Raw genomic sequence first — 21,175 nt, forward strand, 5'->3', positions numbered from 1 at the left:
GTTCCTCATGACTCACCCTGTATGCACAGCATCATCAGGTCCAGGTAACAGTAAATGATACCGATATAAGAAATGATTTCAGAAGTAAGCACTATCATACTTTTTTTAGCTGAGTTATTGCTAAAAAGGGGATGATGGCTAGGATTTATTTAATGGATGGATTTGCTAATGCAGTTAAATCCACTGTAGACACCCTCCCTCTTTTAGCAATAACTGAACAAAAAAGTATGATACTTCTGAAATCATTCCATATACAGGCATCATTTAGTTTACTGTTAGCGGGACCTGATGATGCCGTGCAATTACAGACAGCTAAACCGGTCGTCCGGACTAGATAATAAATTGATTCTGAGAACGTCTTTTATTTCATTATTTACTTAATACATACAAGTTTTGAACTTCAGGAAAGAAATTAGATAATCTGACATAAATGAAATTACTGAGTGATGTTTAGATAAGTAAATATTTAACATTGTTTATTTAATCTAAAACCATAGTTACATTATAAGACAAATGTTAGTTTTAAATTTAGCATAAATTACGTGTTTAATAAGCCAAGTGTAATAAATATAAGCGGTACAACAATAAGTAAGCCTATACAAAAGTTATTATTTGAAAGGAAGACTACATGCATTCGAAATGGAGATGAACTGAATGAAAGAAACGTCAAATCAGTGCAACAGCTGCAAAAAATTTACAATAATTTACAATAATTTAGCAAAACCGTTATACGAGTATCCGAAACCAAGTATAGACTTACTTAATGTTATTTTATATTATAGCATTCGGTTAATCTCAGCAAAGATGATCTGCGTTAATAAGAAAAAAATCATATCTACTAATACTCTTTAAACAAATCTTTTTTCAATTTTGTTAGCATGTTTCATGTAGATTTAACGTCATACCTTAGATATACAAAAAATTTTACTATTATGAATTAGATTTCTTTTAGACTGGCCTAGTTAGACTTAAAAATGGAAGTGAGGTTACAATAATTAGCAGCCAGCTGAAAATTGGCAGGATTGTTTAAAATACCATCATAAATGAAATCTAAAAAGTCCTCATGGATCCGACTCGAGAAAAAAATTTACGTGGGGTCAAAGGTCACCAAAATGGGTTTTTAGCGATTTTCAGCGAAACGGTAAGTTTTTTCATAAAATTAGTTCTAACAAAAACTGTAGATTAGATAATTATCTATAAAAAATGTCTTAATACTTTTTTTCCTAAGAGCCACCGTTTTTGAGCAACAACGATTCAAAATTGAAAGAGTCGTAATCGCCATAATATGTATTAGTACACCACGTATATACATCACTGAAGATGTAATACAAGTAGACATATTATTCTATATTCAATTATCTGCGTGGTTAGGGTCGTAGGTGCTACTAAAGTATGCGGTCTACCGGCGCGTTTCTACTATACAGCTTGCGGTCTACCGAGGGATGCGATGTATAAGCTGTATTATATTACAATGCCAACAAAAAAATCTTTACAAAGTGAATATAACTTGAAAATCATAAGAATTATTATTTCAATTTTACGGCTTATTCCCAACAAAAATTGTAAATTAATATGACAAAGTATTAACTTATAATATTTCTTCTTACTTATGCGTCTTACACGTTCTATCTATACGTCGGCTAATCACCATACCTATTCTTTTCTCAGAAGAGTTTGAACACAATAATGAAAGCCAACTTTGTAGGCAAAAAGTTTATTGCTAAGTACTAATAAACATTACAATATACAATAAACTTTATGCAAATTTAGTTTCTTTCCTATTATGCAAATTACATCGTAATCTTCTTCCTGGGTGGCGAATTCCTTCAGGTAGATGACATCCTCGTGGTATTAATTAGTCTTGAGTACTATTCCGGAGTGAAAATATGTGTTAAACCGATATTTTCGTGTTGTTTTTATTTTTGTAACAAATATGCAGAACAACGCCTTAGAACTTCAGCAAAATTTTCATCTTCTAATATTTTATTTGATAAATCCATGAGAGTGTCTACCAGTCAACAGAAATGTCTTTCAAATACTCACAACAAATCTCGGCTCATTTCAATGCTTGAAAATAAAGAAAAGTTTACTGCTGAAAATATATTGGTACAACAAGCTAATAATGATGCTGACGTAATGATAATTGAAACAGCCATAGAGCTATCCAATTTAATAAATACAACTATTGTTGTAGGTGAAGATGTAGACTTGCTCGTATTACTCACTGCTCGAACTCCAATCGAAAAAACTATTTTTTTTAAACCTGGAAAAGCTCAACACCATTCGGAAATATATTCATCGAAAAGTTTATCGACTTTTGCAAAGTGTCAAAATCGTATACTATTATTACACGCAATAACTGGCTGTGATACGACATCTGCATTTTTTAGGAAGGGTAAAGCGACTGTTTTTAAAATGTTTGAAAAACAAGATTTACTTGAATGTGCTGCAGTTTGAAAAAACTAATTCAACTCCACAAGAAGTTATTACCAACGGAATTGGCTTTCTTCTCTCTATGTATGGAACGCCTAAAAAACTACATGCTTAGATAAGTTTCGATGTGCATGTTTCTTTGAAAATACTCGAAATAAAAAACAAGTGCAGTTTTCTTGTCTTACTCCAACATCAGCGGCTGCTCATCAACACCCTTTTTTGGGATTATTACCAAGTACCTACAAGTGTAGCCACCTAGATCCAAAAAACTGGGGATGGAAATTAGTTGACAGTTCATTAGAACCAATTCAAACTTTATTCCCATCTGTGCCGGAAAAACTCCTGAACACAATTTTTTGCAACTGTAAAAAGGGATGTAGCGCTAAATGTGGTTGCAAAAAAGTGGGGAAACCACGTTAAAAAACGCGTTAAGTACACTACCTCAAAGATGGTGTGGAAACGTATGCTGTTATGATGATTAGGTACAACCTTTTGAATCGTTATATCTTAAAAACAGTGGCTCTTAGAAAAAAAGGATTAAAACATATTTTATAGATAATTGTCTAATCTACGTTTTTTGTTAGAACTAATTTTATGATAAAACTTACCGTTTCGCTGAAAATCGCTAAATGCCCTTTTTGGTGACTTTTGACCCCGCGTAAAATTTTTCCCTCGCGTTGGATCCATGAGGACTTTTTAGATTTCATTTATGATGGTATTTTGAAAAATCCTGCCAATTTTCAGCTGGCTGCTAACTTTTGTAACCTCGGATGTGTAAGTTGACCGGAGTATTTATAGACCAGTAAGGACCTGTTTTTAGGTGGATGTGAGAGGTGGCATTCAGATTTTTGCGGATAAAGTTGGGTGATAACTTCGTTAATAATAATTGATTTATGCTCCTTCTCAAATATGCCCGGAACATTAATAAAAAAAATAAAATATTAAAAAATTTCAAAAAATTTCGTTTATTTTCTACTTTTTTTGTTTATAACTTTAAAACGATTCATTTTGGAACAAAGTCGTATAGGAATAAAACAAAGATAATTAAATTTTCTATCAGATGCGATTGGTTAAAAATGTCTTAATTTATCACCCTTGCTGCAAAATAGCAAATAAATATAAAATAAGGGGGCAAAACAAGCCTGTCCTTATTCAATGATTTTCCATCACTTAGATTACACTTGGAACCTTCCTAATTCGCATAGAAAATTTTTGTAATGTGCTAAAACCGTATACCAAATTTCATTAAAATTGACTTACTAGATTTTGAATAATAATTTTGCAATCTAAACCTTTTTTAAAAAATGAAAATTTTTTAAAATCTTGCACAACAAAAACTAGAACATACAAAGTCTTGTCAATTTTTTTACATATAAAGAAGCACTCCACCTATCTAATGCACTTTACAGAATTGAAATCGGATTATTTAAGCAGCCTCAGTAGTGTTTTAAAGTTATAAACAATTTTTTGGCTTATAAACAAATTAGTGCTGTGGTCAGGAGGGGTGCTACGGGCTCCTTTATTTATTATTATTAAACAAATCTATTTGTTTATAAGCCAAAAATTATTTATAATTTTAAAACATTGCTGAGGCCCCTTAAATAATCCCATTTTAATTCTGTAAAGTGTATTAGATAGGTAGAGCACCTCTTTATATGTAAAAAAATTAGACAACTTCTAAATGGTCTACTTTTTGTTCAGAAAGATTTTAAAAAATTTGAATTTTTTTAAAAACATTTAGATTGCAAATTTATTATGCAAAATATATTAGGTCGATTTTAATGAAATTTGGTACACAATTTAAGTATGTCACAAAGAATTTCCTAAGCGAATTACTAAGGTTCTAAGCGACTTTGTTCCAAAACGAATCGTTTTAATGTTATAAGCAAAGAAAGCGGAAAAAATCGATGTTTTTAGAAATTTTTAAATATTTTAATTTTTTTATTAATGTTCCGGGCATATTTGAGAAGGAGCATAAGTCAATTATTATTACTGAAGTTGTCACCTAACTTTATCTGCAAAAATCCGAATGCCACCTCTCACATCCAAAACTAGACGTTTTTTCACAGATCCTTGCTGGTCTATTAAAGATAGCCTAGGATTTATTTAATTTAAATAACCTTGAAAATATTGTAGTATCTGGTCCTGATCACCAACGATTTCTCCTGTTCTGTTCCTAACTATTGATAGTCTAGTTTTGAATTCCTTTCTGGTCTGGTTAATCTTCTTGTAGAATTTTTGCGTATCCATTTGTGTGTTATACCTCTCTAGTTCTTTCAGTTTGTTTTCTATATGCTCCTTCTTCTTCTTTCTTTTCAGTATTCGTTTTTCGTCTGGTCTCATCTGTCTGTACCCTTCTTCCACTTGTCTCGTTCTTCGTGCTTGGAGCTTTGCATATGTTTGATTTTTTTTCTTTGCGTTGCTTGTGCACATTCCTCGTCATATCACTTCGACCCTATTTTGTCACGGTTTTGCCTTCCAATCAGCTCAGTTGCTACCTCTTCCAATATGGTTCTACACCACCTCCAATAGTTATCAACATTCTAGCTGTTATTTTCATTTGGACTAAGTAGTGGTCCGAGTCTGTTTGTTTTACATTATTATATTATCCTTCAACGACTACAATTCATTCAAGTAAATGATTACTTTGTTGTCACGTAAATTTACTCATTTTTGAATCTCTCTCTCTCTCTCTCTCTCTCTCTTTCTCTCTCTTCTCACTCGAACATATTATGTTCGAGTACAGCTGTAAACAATTTAGGAGAGATAGTATCACCCTGCCTTATTCCATCCTGTCTAATACCTTTTATACCAGAAGAAAGTCACAATTATAGGAATATCCCGAAATTCCAGAAAATGCTCAAATTTTATTTCACCATTGAAACAGAACTTTTTGGCTATATTTCACCATTGATCTTTTAAATGAAATTACTACTTGTTCATCACACGAGAAACATTTCTCATTTGGAGTTTTAATGCAAAAAATCAATCAATTATTACTGACAAAACTTATTTTGACAACCCGCGTTTTGTTAGTAGTATTGTCGCTAAAGGAAAAAATTGATCTGTCAACTCTATTTCAAAAAAATTTATTAATTGAACTCTTAGGTATTTCCCGGGAAGCTCCCACACTATAACTGAATGCTTTAATTAAACTACTGCAAGACCGCATCTTTAAAAAATCCTATTCAGTTTCAAAATATTTGGATAAGGATATTTATGTTAAATCAACATCAAATCGCCGCTAGAATTTGCAAAGTTCATTCATATTTGTTTTTAGAGCGTTGGCGTAAAATTTCGGGCCAATGTTTTTTAAGTGCTTTCATTGTAAAAATGAAAAATTTAAACGCAGAATGAAATATTACATTATTACCAAGGGGCCGAGAGTCCCTAAAAACTTCTATAATGTTTATTTTAATAAGTTACGGGGATGAAAAATAAAAAGTGAGATTTTTAATTTTAAATATCATTTAAAAGAAACTTTTTGTTTATTAATAATGTCCGTTAATAATGTAATCTTTCGTTCTGCGTTTAAATTTTTCAAAAATATTTATTAGTTTTTTCAGGATTCGAAAAAAATAAATGCATTTAAAAAGCATTGGTCAAAAATTTTGCGTATACGCTCTTAAATATACACAATGTAACAAAAAGGTAGGTCATAAATAAAATCACATATTCTGAGATCAAAAATAATCCGATTGAACCTAACTTACCTTTGTACAAAAATGTGCACATAAAAAAAGTTACAGCGCTTTGAAGTTACAAAATGAAAATAGATTTTTTCCAATATATCGAAAACTATTAGAGATTTTTTGTTGAAAATGGACATGTGGCATTCTTATGGCAGGAACATCTTTAAAAAATTACAGTGAAATTTGCGCACCCCATAAAAATTTTGGGGGTTTTGTTCCCTTAAGGCCCCCCAAATTTTGTGTACGTTCGAATTAAATTGTTATTGTAGGACCATCAGTTAAGCACAATGTTTTTAAAACTTTCTTGCCTTTTGGTACTTTTTTGATAAGCCAGTTTTTATCGAGATATTTTGAACATTTGTAAAATCCACCACATACATATTTGTAAATGGTTAAGTAAGATTATAGAATATTATTTTCATAATATTATTACCAGTTCTCTATAATCTTACTTAACCATTTACAAAATGTGGTGGATTTTACAAATGTTCAAAATATCTCCATAGAAACTGGCTTATCGATAAAGTACTAAAAGGCAAAAAAAAATTAAAAACATTGTGCTTAACTGATTGAACAAAACCCCCCAAAATTTTTATGGGGTGCGTAAATTTCATCGTAATTTTTTAAAGATGTTCCTGCCATAAGAATGCCACATGTCCATTTTCAATAAAAAATCTCTAATAGTTTTCGATATATTGGAAAAAATCTATTTTCATTTTGTAACTTCAAAGCGCTGTAACTTTTTTTATGTGCACATTTGTACAAAGGTAAGTTAGGTTCAATCGGATTATTTTTGATCCCAGAATATGTGATTTTATTTATGACCTGCCTTTTTGTTACACTCTGTATATCGTGTACAATCTACTTTTTATTTTAAGGCTTATGATTTTTTTCTTAAGATGATTTATAACAAAATGCTACTGCACCTGAAACGCTAGGGCGTTTACAAAAATATCGTCTGGTAACAAGCCTAAAGGATAGATCTCCCTCATAAGAACATTTGTCGGAATTTTATGAAATTGTATATAGTCCAGGAAGTTTCCAATAAGTTCCTTTATGTTGGTAAGGGGATTATTGTCGCAGTACTTCTTACCTATTTAAAATTATCTTAACGGTAAAAAACGAATCATAATCTATGTCACTTCATAGTAGTGATTAACATGCTTTGAAATTATTAAAATACATAAAAGAGAGATCAAAAAACAAACACCTTAAATATAAAAATTTAAAAGTTTAGTTTTAGAGTAATTATGATAACTATCATTATTGTTTGCATTTAAATATATTTGTTTTCGATGTTTCCAAATTTGTTTTACTAAACCGAATGGAGAGTAGTGTTAATATCAAAAATATATCGAATATCCTATGTTGACTACGATTCGGTTCGATCCCATCCAATTCGATTCCATTCGATGTGATTTTATTCGATTCTATTTGGTTCGATTCGATTGGATTATATTTGATTCGATCCGATTCGCTTCAATTCGATCCGATTCGATTTTATTTAATTTTAATTTGATTTAATTTTTTTTAATTTGATTTAAATGTATTTATCCACGAGGAAAAATTTCCTGTAGTTGACTGTGCTGTATACCATTACAAAAACATAAAATCCTTTATAAAAGGTATATTTGTTAAAATCCCTATACAGGGCTACATCAAAGACATAACTAGTTTTCAATCGGTTGACCGATCATCGTCAGTGTAATCTTAGAATCTAACATGCTAACCACCAAGGTAAAAAATATTTGGGTATAAACCCTTTATAATTGATCCGTCATAGGAACATATGAAAAAGATGTGATTTAGAACATGGATGTATAAAATATCCAATGTTTTACGCCCGAGGTACCAATGAGCTCAATTTGATTTTTGGAAGCAAGTCAGACTTGCTTCCATACAGCCATGATGTGAACTAGTCAAATTGAGCTCATTGGTACCTCGGGCGTAAAACATTGGATATTTTATGCACCCATGTTCTAAATCACATATTTTTCATATGTTCCTATGACGGATCAATTATAAAGGGTTTATACCCAAATATGTTTTACCTTGGTGGTTAGCATGTTAGATTCTAAGATTACACTGATGATGATCGGTCAACCGATTGAAAACTAGTTATGTCTTTGATGTAGCCCTGTATAGGGATTTTAACAAATATACCTTTTATAAAGGATTTTATGTTTATGTAAATGTATTTAATTTTATTTAATGTCATTTAATTTTATTTAATCTTATTTAGATACTTTTATTAAATTTTTTTAATTTTTGGTAATTTTATTTAATTTGATTCAAGTTTATATTTCATTTAATTTTTTCAACACCTATATGTAGAGTTGAAACACATTCCGAATCCAGTCAATAATAAAAAAATCTGAACCTATAAATGTGTTGCACTATATTTTTCTCGAAACACCCTGAAACCAGTCAAACAATAGATAAGTCGGCATCTGTACTTATTTTACTAAGAAAGTTAACTTTCCACTCGCGTCACGATTTTTGAATGACGCCAAAAACGATTTAAGTCCCGTCAACATTCCATACCAAGCGATAAGAATTATTCAATTCAAAAAATAATTATTAGAAAATCAAAGATAATAGGTACTTTCTTGGAAAATATAATAAAATATCATTTTATGGGGGAATTATTATCTCTTTATAACGACACAGTTTTGGTTCTCCGAACTTTTAGTAATCCGATTAGATAGGATATTCATTGGACAGAATAGGACATTGACAGCCTGTCGATAGCTTCACGTACCTTGGCTCGCTAGTGACTTCTACCTACAAAACAAGTGAAAAAATTAAAAGACGAATAAACCTCACAAACAGCATATCTACTATGGACTCCAATAATAATTCTACTCAAGAAATATCCAAAGAAGAACTAAAATTAAAAAATATCCAAAGAAGAAGCAGAGATCGACAGAGAATTAGGTTGTTAGATTGAGTTGAGACCGGCTTAGGGATACTAAAAATCAGAAAATGGCAACATTTCGCCTGAAACCGAATAGAATGGCGACGAGTCTAAGGCTGTGGTCTCCAATAGACGCTGTAGGCTGCGTACAGCGCCGGATAAAGGGGCGGGCGAGCCGGGCGGTCTCCCGGGGCGCCAAATTGTGAGGGGCGCCAAATTTTGGGGGACGCCGATATAAAAATAAAATACTTTATATATTAACGTTGAACATTTTTCCTAATATGATTGAATAAGTCTAATATTATTTAATTTAAAAGAACATATTTCTATCTATAGTCAGAATTCATAATTCAAAATTAAGATTAATAGAATAAAACCAAAGCCCACTATTAAAAATACTGCAGCCTAAGAATTGATATGGCTTGTATCACTCATACAAAGTTAATGCAGACTGCAGACAAATTATTTTACAATCTAAAGAGTTTGTTCATTCTTTTGTTTGTTTTTTTTTTGAAAAGGTCATTTGACATGTATAACGTATGTCAACAATCTACTTAAAAATGTGTAGAGGAAGATCAAATTTTAAATTATCAACAAACTTAAGAATAGTCAGCGATACTATACTGGCGTTAATGTTAGACGCCTCATTGGTTAAATAATATTTAGTATTTCTGTAAATTTGCATTAACAATGGCGCGCGTGCTTTGTGAAATAAAAAAAGTTTTGTAAGATAGTGATTGTGGAATTAATGAATTTTTATTCTTTTTATGTTATATAGATTTAGGTAAGTTGATATATATGTAATAAAAAAAATAAATGAATAATTAATTTTATGGTAGGAAATCATAATATTCAATGGCACATTGTCGTGAGGTAAACGACGAAAATTTTGAACATTTGAAGTGATTTTTTAAATTTTTTATTCTTATCGGTGTTAGTAAATACATTATTACCTATTCTTTCATTGTAAAGTGATTTATTTATTGTTTTAAATTTTTTTTACCAAACTATGACTATTGACGATTAGGAATGATAAGTTCTTCTTCACATGAATGTACAGAAACCTATTTCGAGTACTTTTTAAGCGTTAAGATGTTTTATTTTTGCACAAAAACGGCACGTCGTATGAAAAAAGGGTAGATATTTTGTCACAAATTGAACGAGGAATTCTAAAATGATTTTTTTTTAAATATCTCAGTGGCGTACTATTTTTTTAAATTTAGACCATTACCCGTATGCGCGCCAATGATGGATTAAAATGCTTGATTTTATATCAAGGAATGCGCAATAATTTTAGAGCAATAAATAAATCGTCAGTTTGTTAGGAACATTTCAACACCTCGTTTCTCGGAAATGCGTTTATAGAACAAACTATCATTATGTTTTCATGTTTCAACTCATTAAAGTTTGTCGCACTTATTTAGAAACACCCTGCATCCTTTCTAAGGATTTCCGCAGTTTCCAGTGTAATGCTTCACTCAACCGTTTTCTCGAGCTCTTTCTGTTTTGCCAGTCCCGCAGATTTCTTCTTTCCATTGCTTCGTCCACTTTATCTCTGAAAGATCTTCGGGGTCTGCCTCTCTTTCGACTTCCTATCGGGTTCCGCTCTGTTATTCTGTTTATCCAACGTTTTTTGTTTGCACTTCTCAGTGCCAATACCAGGTTAATTGCTTTTATTATATCCAGTCTATTATATCTGAGTTCATATCCATTATTTTCTTAATCTCTTTGTTATTTATTCTATCTCTTTTTGTTACTCGGCAGCTTCGCCTTAGGAATTCCATCTCTATTACTCTTACCGTGTTTTTGGTTTTCTTATTTATTATACAATTTTCACACCCATAAGTCAGGATACTTCTTGTTATAGAAGTTCAATTTTCGAAGAGACACTTCGATGTCTTTCTTCCATTGCTTCCTATAGCCTTGGTTCTAGGTATCGAGTCACAGGCCTACTCATTATATAATAAAAAAATTAATCAATGATTTTCAATTGAATTTAGATGATTGTAGATGCCAACGATATGACAACGGCTCTAACATGAAGGGAAAAAATTAAGGTGTACAAGCTCGTGTTTGCAAGGAATATCCTCGTGCTTTTTTTATACCATGTGGATGCCACTCCCTCATTGGAGATGCAGATTGTGCGCATGCAGTGCGCACAATCAACATCTTTTTTGGTATTGTACAACGCACATTTATACACATTTTTTTTTCTGTTTGTTGACAATATGCATTTATCTTTATCTTTTGTTTCGCTCCTTCGTCGCTTGAACTTTAAATGCGCTCGTTATGCCATGCCATATATGTTGCATCAGTTATATATAAAATATATGTAAAAATATATTTATTCAAGCAATAGTACAATAGTTATTATTTATAAACAATAACTATGGTACCATTTCTTGAATAAATATATGTTTACATAGTTCTTTATAATGAAATTTTGATTTTTTACTATTTTTTATATTTGCAGTAAATTTGTATATTAGTATGAAAGGGCGCCAAATTCTGTTTTACCCGGGGCGCTCAAAACCCTAGAACCGGCCCTGGCTGCGTACACCGTCACGCCGTAAGAAAATTGTGCATTTTCGTTACTTTTAATAAACTTTGGAAAAAAACTATCTTAATACCGAGAATAGTTAAAAAAGAGTAATTCTAAAACAAATTCAAATTACGGGATAAATTGAAGTGACCATCAACTTAGCCGGTGGTATCCAATATACGCCGCGCCGTAGGCTGCGTACAGCGTGTAGACCATCGACTTAGAGCAGGCCAGGATACACAAAGGATTGTCGAGCCAAAGATGATGATGATGACATTATAGCTATTTTTCTAACTAGTGCGGAAAGTGATACTTTTAGTGAGGAAAGTAAAACATATTACAAGGTATTCTACTTTCCCACACTAGTGCAACTTTCGGAAAGGAAATGCGTGCGGGAAAGTGGCTGTTTCAGCACGGCCGTAAAAAAAATTACATTAAGTGAGTCGTTTTTACGACTAATTATAAGGAACAAAAAAAAATTCATGAAACAAATTTGGAGACATCGAAACTAAATATAGTTGCTGTTTTGATTAGTGTTTAGAATGTTCAAACGTTTTATTAACTTATAATAATAAATTTATTATGATTTTAAAACATATGACAATTGACAGTATTACCACAATATCTATGCCAATTATATTAAGTTTAAAAACATGTTGATCTGATTATTTATCTTTCATAAAAAATTTAAGAGACTTATATTTGAGAATTTCATGCAAGAAAAAACTGAAAAACTGTGCACAATTCTGTTTTAAATATTTCGAGTATCCTGTTGCTAGTTGTAGAAAAACATATATAATATAAGTACAATCAAGTTCATTTATATTAAATACATACTTATATTCCCATATAAATATTGTAAAATTTACAGTTACGATAATCCACAATTTGGCTCGTATTTCAACTACAAATTGTCAGTAGTAATTACACGAGAGCTCTAAAATTATCGATTTGTATCCCGAGTGACACTTTCACAGTTTTAATTTCACGACCCGAAATTGGGAGTGAAATTATGTCAAAGTGTCACGAGGGCAAAACAAATCGATAATTTTTAAGAGCTCGAGAGTAATTCGGTAAGATTATTTCATGAATAAAACTGTCTTTTTAAATAATTTTAATTAATATTTTATTGATATCTTCACCTGAATATTTACTAAACCTGTTTCTTGGTGTTCTCTGTGACAAGTTGTAAAACATTCGAACATGTAAAACGAAGGGCATCTGACGTAACACTTGACGACGGAAAATTATCGAAAAAAATTATCAGTAGTAATTGCACAAGAGCTCTTAAATTCTATATTAATTTTAGAGATCGAATAAAACTGTTCAAAACCAAAATTTTATTGTAATTTATTTATGTAAGTACAAATTAGTACAATTAAACACACAGTTGTTATAAATATTTTACGGTTGAAAGTCATCACTTTTATAATTTTTAAAACATTAATTGGCATTATTGTCACTGAATGTATTTTTTCATAGCAACGAAGGGCATCTGACGTAATATACTTGACGACGAGAAATTATCAAAAAATATCAGCTTAATTTAGATTTCTGTAGCTTTCTATTGGTCAGAATCTGCTATGAATGAAATAATCAGTAGTAATTGCACAAGAGCTCTAAAATTATTGAATTTTTCCCGAGTGACACTCTGACAGTTTTAATTTCACGAGCCGAAGGCGAGTGAGATTATGTCAAAGTGTCACGAGGACAAAAATTCTATATTAATTTTAGAGATCGAGTGCAATTTGTTGCGATTATTTCATGAATAAAACTGTTCAACACCAAAATTGTATTGTAATTTATTTATGTAAGTACAAATTAGTACAATTAAATACACAGTTGTTATAGATATTAATTTGACGGTTGAAAGTCATCACTTTTATAATTTTTAAAATATTAATTGTCATTAATGTCACTAAATGTATTTTTTCGTAGCAACGAAGGGCATCTGACGTAATATACTTATCGACGGGCAATTATCAAAAATTATCGATTTAATTCAGATTTCTGTAGCTTTCTATTGGTCAGAATCTCCTATGAATGAAATAATCACTGTAATTTTTATTTCTTTAGCTTTCTATTGGTCAGAATATCTATGAATGAAATAATCAATTATATTTTCTTGGACTAATAATTTTATTCTTATTTTAGTATTCTATTCGTATTCTGTTTTATTATGTTTGATTAAAAGTACCTATTATACATATACATATAATAAGGGGCAAAATAATGGAATAAATTCATTTTTTTTTCGAGAAGAGTCGACAGAGTCGACAAGAGTCGAAGAGTCGAGTCCATTAATAATGGAATAATCAAGGTCTATCGTTTATCCACATGGGATTCTGCCGACCGACCAATTTTTAAATCCCTTACTTTATCGCAGTCACCCATTGGGTGCGTTCAGACGGCCACAGCGGCTGGACAGCTGAGTAAGCGGTAGCGTTCAGACGACACCGCTGGAAGTCAGCCGCTGATAGAATTACTAAGCTTTCCCTATCAGCGCTGGATACAACCACTCAGCCGATTTGTGCTGACAGTCAGCCGTTGTGGACGTCCTAACGCACCCAATAATACAAACCTTTCTAGAAAAAAAATTACCATAACATAGCAGCGGCAATTACTATTGTTATCTGGAGTCTGGCATTAGATGGTAATAAATAGATTTATTGTGGGAATTTTTAATTTATTATATTCCAAAGAGTTTTAATAATTTTCGATTCCAAGGAATTCTGCCATATTTATGTTTCAGTTATTTAGTTATCAACAGGACACAAAACTCACTATTTGTTTTCAATCGTAATTATCTCTTTCTTAAAAAATAAACACTAGGCGAGGGCTCAAGGAGGGGTAATTGACTCCATTGTCCCCTCCCTTGGATCCGCCTCTGTAGGGATTAATTTACTTCTCATTTAATTCAATATTCCTCCTAATTCCTTTAGCCCTTATGAAGGCGTGGTAATACCCTAAATATTGTCAGCTTGCTGTCTCCATTGGCTGAGATCCTGTACCAGATGGACGGCTTTATGAAAGGATTTTCCCACCTGCTTTCATTTGTTCTGTCCATCGTATTGGAGATTTTCCTCTAGGTCTTCGGCTTTTTACCTTTCCTTCCACTTTTATTTAATTCGATTTTTAAGAAATCAATGAGAATGATCTAGATCGACCACAAAATTTAATAATTATATTGATTATTTCATTCATAGGAAATTCTGACCAATAGAAAGCTACAGAAATCTAAATTAAATCGATAATTTTTGATAATTTCCCGTCAAGTATATTACGTCAGATGCCCTTCGTTGCTACGAAAAAATACATTCAGTGTCATTAATGACAATTAATGTTTTAAAAATTATAAAAGTGATGACTTTCAACCGTAAAATATTTATAACAACTGTGTGTTTAATTGTACTAATTTGTACTTACATAAATAAATTACAATAAAATTTTGGTTTTGAACAGTTTTATTCATGAAATAATCGCAACAAATTGCACTCGATCTCTAAAATTAATATATAATTTTAGAGCTCTTGTGCAATTACTACTGAAAATTCGTAATATAACTCTAAACACGATCCACAGTGTTCAAGAAGATTGTATTCGTCGGTTTAATTACTGCCAAAAAATCATAATTTAAAAATAAAAGTCGACAAGATAACTAGGGCACAATAAAGCAGACTATACAATCGATGTTAAAATATGAAAATTAACAGATAAATAGGTAAAAAATTAAATAGAAAATAAAAAAATAGGTAGCTTTATTGTTCGTATGAGTCTTCAACTTTCAACGTCACGTTCAAGATAAATACGTCTCTAAGGCCCAACATCTCATCACAGACATTAAAAGACACCATTGACAAAATCGTGTGTTTATTATGCCATAAAACAAATTCAAATGAAGAATCACACAAAAGTGAACATATGTACTATCAACTGTTTGTCAATAATAGTAGATCATCATAAACAACTTTAAAAAAAAATCTGTCCAATACAACAAACAATTTTGTTATACTAAATTGTACTTATAATATATTGTTTATCCTAAAAAAATACGCAAAATTATTTATCTAGCAACATTTACTGCACCTGATATGCCAAGGCATTTACAAATAGGCTCTGCGGAAGTAATCCCAAAGGATATATTTCCCTCATTAAAACGTTGGTAGGAATTTTATGGAATTGGATGTATTCCAGAAAGTTCCCAACTACCTCTTTTATGCTAGTAGTTGGGTTACTGTCGCAGTACTTCTTTCCTATCAAATCAGTCCAAGAATAATATTTTTGTTGGCAATATTCGTTTTAGATTCAATATTTAAATGTTCATTATGAGATAATTATATTTTCTTTCACTGATTTATAGAAAAATCATTAAACAACTGAAAGCAAAAATATAGTCGGATAGGTTTACAGCTAGAAGACGATAGCATTTTATATACTTACTACATTATTATTACTACTTACTACAGCATTTTACATACTTACTAAATAGTATATTTTATATACTATTTTAGCATTATGAAATGCTAAAAAGGGAACAATGGGATCACTCACAAGAAGTAAAATGTAGAATAGAGAATGCTGGGAGTGCATTCAACAACATGGCCAAACTCTTTAACAGCCACAACCTTATTCGGGAGATAAACGTAAGACTCCTACGATGTTATATCCTCTCATTATAATATTATACTACGGAATTGAATTCTGGATACTCACTGAAGCGATGGAGAAAAACCTTCAGGCCTTCGAGATGTGGCTATATAGGCGACTCCTAAGTATCATGGACCAACAAGATAACCAACTAGACCGTACTACGAAGAACGGAAAAAAAAGGGAAGTGATGTAAACGATTAAAACGAGAAAGTTAGAATATCTCGGACACATAATGAGAAACGCCACTAAATACAGATTACTGAAATTAATCCTTCAAGGTCAATTACTCGGAAAGCGAGGAATTGGAATAAGAATATCATGGTTAAAAACCTGAGGAAATGGTTCTCCACAACAACTAATTTATTTAAAGCAATAGTTAACATAATAATTATAGCGAGAATTATTGTCAATATTCGAAACAAATAGGCATCAAAAGAAGAAGAAAAAGGGAATAAATATTTATGGTGAATACCCCAGTCCGTTTGCCTTTTGAAGATAATATTGTTACCGCTGAAAGTTTAAATGAACCAAATAATGGAGGAACTAAAACAGGCAATAGAGCAAGTAGGCCTGAACATAAACTTTTAAAAAACAAAATACATGGTCAATTTACTTCCAAATGATGTAATGAGAATAGGTGGCAATGGAGTACATCAGGTTTTAGCTATATTTGCTTGGGACATGAAATTAGAATAGGAAAAGACAATCAAATCTATGAGATCTAGCTCCGTATAGGTTTGGGATGAGGAGAATTCGGTAAGATGCGACATATACTATAAGGAACGCTACCTATTTACTTAAAGAAAAAAGTTTATAACCAATGTATAATCTGCCAGTAAATTCAGAGTAATCCAAAGAGTAATGCTGGGGATAACTAGAATAAACTAAAAGTCAAACAATTAGGAATGCACGTCATAGATTTAATGACATCATCACCCACCGGTACAAACTTGACGGCAAACAAATTTAACAAATTTTTCTTAATTTATTAGTTTTTTCGCTACCGTCAAGTTTGGCAGGAAAGCGCTTTTGCCAAATAAAAAACATAAATGTATTTACTACAGAAACTACCGGCTAGACTGTTTTTATTTTGTCTTGAAGAGTGTGAAACAAAGATAACTATCTGTAATATAAGTGTCAAAGTCATGTTGTATAGAAGGTTATGCCAGATTTTTGTTTGTTTATTTTTTTTTCTTCTTCTTTTATGGCCTTTGGGAGCTGTGTTCATTTAGCCACCAACATTTCTTAAAATTAACGCCTAATTGAACCTACCATACAACAAAACTATTACAAATTGACCAATCAAGGATCGAGAAGGGAAAATGAGGTTGGTTAAAAAATAAACTTTGGTTAAAATATAAACTAAATAAATAAAATATGATTTGAAAACAATCATTTGACATTATATTTAACCTCCAATATGATGGCAGACGTCAGTTACCATTTACAATCTCACCAAATATAATAATGACGTCATATAAACTCGTCACTAATTCTAGCCAATGAAGAGCTCGCTGTAATAGGAATGGCATGTTAAAAAATTCCATATATATTTTTTGAAATTTAGAATATGGCAACAAGGGGAAAATTGCGTGCATTCCTTATTGTTTGGCTTTTCCTATAGATATGATATCAAAGAGTAAAAAGGAGAAGCTTGAAAAACAATATAATCATAGAAAAGGCTGCATGAAATAGCCAAATGAATACGGGCTAGCTATAGAGGACGTTAAAATGATAATAAGTGGATCTAAAATCTCATAGAATGCAGAAAATAGGAAAGAAGATACCGACGTAGACCACCCACAAGATGGATGGACGACTTACGAAAAACAGCAGGAAATTGGAAGCATAAAGTAGAGGATAAAGAACAGTGGAAGAGGATGGAGGAGACCTATGTCCAACGGTGGATGCAAGAGGTTGACAGATGATGACGCAAACTACCAAGTAGTGATAGCCCAAAATAGGAAAAGTTTAAAATATTTAGCTAGAAACCTAGTAAAAAAAATACCAAAACGGGAGCTAGACATAAATATGAGTAAAACAGTAGGTATTGTTTCATGGAAAACGATAAACATGTAGAAAATCCACAAGGAAGAATTTCATGTAGCTGGCTGTATACCATTAATTACAATAAATTTAATGAAAACAAAATTTGTTAGTAAAAGGTATATTTATTGAAAAACCCTTAAAAGGACCACAAATATCACAGAACGTTTTCGCTCTCTAAAAAGAGCATCATCAGTGTTATAAGCTTAACATACTGAGCTACCCAAAAATACAAAGGTACCCTTTAAAAGTTGACTAAATATCTTACATAGTTAAATAAATTATGAAATCCAAAGGATGGATATAATCTCTATGGATAAGGCCCTGGGGCAACATATGACTCCCACGAGGTACGTGGGGTGCTAGGTTATAATTAAGTCTTCACATTGAGAGCGGTGAAAGGCAATTGAATGTGGCCTTTTAGCAGTCGTGGGAGTCATATGTTGCCCCAGGGCCTTATCCATGGGGATGATATCCATCCTTTGGATTTCATATTTTATTTAACTATATTATATGTAAGTCATTTAGTCAACTTTTAAAGGGTTTTAAACTTTATATTTTTGTGTGACTCAGCACGTTAAGCTTGTAACACTGATGATGCTCTTTTTAGAGAGCGAAAACGTTTTGTGATATTTGTGGTCCTTTTAAGGGTTTTTAAATAAATATACCTTTTACTAACAAAAATTTTTTTCATTAAATTTCCATATAGAAAATCTCCTAAATATGGACAATAGTTATATCGTTGATTGATAAATATACAAGTACTGGTATAAATCAACGGTAATATACATACACTTTAGCCAAGCCGCACACCAAAGAAACATGAAACGAAAAACATGAAACATGAAACGAAAAACATGTTTCATGAAACTAAAACACTGCTAAACAAATCTCAAACTCCGCCTACCAATGAAACGAGTGTGATTCATGCTCATGACACATTTTAATTTTCGGAGAGTCTCATAAATGGCCGGACGTATATTTGTTTAGCAGTGGTTTATTTCCATGAAACGTAATTTACGTTTCATGTTTCTTTGATGTGCCTTAGAGTAAGAGTAGAAAAAGGGGAATGATCCGTTGAAAGCATTAGGTACACTGCTACGTCTCTGACAATATATGAATTGGGCTATTTTGTTATTTTTGATATTCTATATATTTTCTTGGCCTCCTTATTTATTGAGGTAGTAAAGTACTATCTGTACCTTTTGTACATAGCCGAGTAAAATTGGGACGTCACAAAAAAATAACTTCAGACAATATTCGCGTTAAGGAGAAACATAAAAAACGGTATAACCAAAAAATACAAAATTTGTGACAAACCAAAATGAATGATGGCAAAGGATTAGTATGAAATATTATCATATCATCATGTCAATAATAAATAAAATAATTAATTAACTATAATTAGATTAGTATATAACCAAAAAAGTAAAAGTGCAGAATGCAGAATCAAATTAAGTATAGTCTTAAACAAATTGTGGCAAAAAAATAATTTAAAACCAAATTCTACATATAAAATTTAATGTATTATTTTATTAAAATAAAGCCAAAAAACCACAACAATGCGATGTTTTGGAAGAAACAATCAAAGCAGAACATGAAACCAGGACAAAGTCAAATCAGGAACAACCCTCCTAGAAGAGTTCTTATTTCGCAACCTGTGGGAAGTAGAAATGGAGGTAGGCCAACACTCAGCTGGAAGGAAAGTGTAGATGAAGATGGCAGAAAAATAGGCGCAGCAAAGTGGCAACGGTTGGCAATGGATATTACTGACTGGCGGAATATATTTGGGAAGGTCGAGGCTCTTTCATAGGGCTGTAGCACCATTGATGATGATGAAGGCAGTACCCGGTTTATTTTAAGTATGCTTTTATATCAATGCATTGCCACATTTCACGAACATTTAAATATTGATATCTAATAATAAAGTTTTGTAATACGGTAAAATCGCATGGAAATAAAATGGTTATGTTATTATTTACTCATTATTTTATGAATAAAAGTATTAAAAATAGTAACATACTAAAAGTAATAATTATATACTTTTACCCAAAATATCACGTGTGAACTTACCCCACATAAGTGCTGCTTGAAATTTTGTAAACTCATCTGCCTGAAGCTCCTCTCTAGCTAAAATAAGTCTAACAACATGCTGAGGTAGAAGAGTGAATGATCCCAAATTTAATACTTCATTTCCATGTTCGTCAACAAATTCTAAAACCTAAAAAGTAATTTAAATAAAATGTAAATACATATTTCTTGCTTGTTTAAAATATTCTTACAAATTAAGAATTAAAGGAACAAATCAGGACCCAAAGGGATAAAATGGTTTTAACAATTTTTTCATAAGTTCAACAAGGGATGTATAAAGAAAATTTAAAGCAATTATGGAAGTCTTAGTTTCATATATTCTATAAATATATAGCATGAAGAATGGTAAGGCAGTAGGACCTGATGGAGTACCTGTAGAGGTTTGGAAGGCTCTGGAAGAGAAAGCAATTAATGTGTTATTGCAAATGATGAGTAGTGTATATGAGGAAGAAAGGATGCCCAATGCACAGAGAGAGAGAGAGTGAGAGAGAGAGAGAGAAAAGAGAAAGAGAGAGAGAGAGAGAGAGAGAGAGAGAGAGAGAGAGAGAGAGAGAGATTGGTGGTATCTTTCTATAAAGATAATGGGGACCATGTCCGGGTCTCCTTAAACGCTGCCGCGTTACGCGGAGCTTTAGAAAGTGAGGCTGGCTGGCCGGCAGCCTCCGTTCTCGAGACCACCAATTTTAGGGTCCTGATTACAAATAATGAAAAACTCTAACAAGAAGTAAAACCACTTCTATGTAAATTGGTATATTTATTAAAACTTAAAAAATCCCAATGGATTGAATAAAATATGTCCAATTC

The 21,175-nt window shown here is 31.8% G+C and overlaps 1 protein-coding gene across 9 annotated transcripts in view; it reads right to left on the reverse strand.

The window, feature by feature from the left end:
- The window catches only part of LOC114340960 (serine-enriched protein), a 207,726-nt gene that overhangs the window by 69,961 nt on the left and 116,590 nt on the right, over positions 1-21,175 (reverse strand). For 6 of the 9 annotated variants that reach the window (XM_050645436.1, XM_050645437.1, XM_050645435.1 and 3 more), the window contains 2 exons: positions 20,354-20,501; positions 7,052-7,218 (listed from right to left, as the gene is read on the reverse strand). In XM_050645436.1, coding sequence (XP_050501393.1) covers positions 7,052-7,218; positions 20,354-20,501 — 315 coding nt within the window. Of the gene's footprint in view, positions 1-7,051; positions 7,219-15,670; positions 15,838-20,353; positions 20,502-21,175 lie in introns of all 9 variants that reach the window. The other 3 variants (XM_050645434.1, XM_050645441.1, XM_050645438.1) reach the window with 1 other exon arrangement.

The sequence above is a fragment of the Diabrotica virgifera genome, chromosome 3, assembly GCF_917563875.1.
Source record: "Diabrotica virgifera virgifera chromosome 3, PGI_DIABVI_V3a".
In the NCBI taxonomy this organism is placed as follows: Eukaryota; Metazoa; Arthropoda; class Insecta; order Coleoptera; family Chrysomelidae; genus Diabrotica; species Diabrotica virgifera.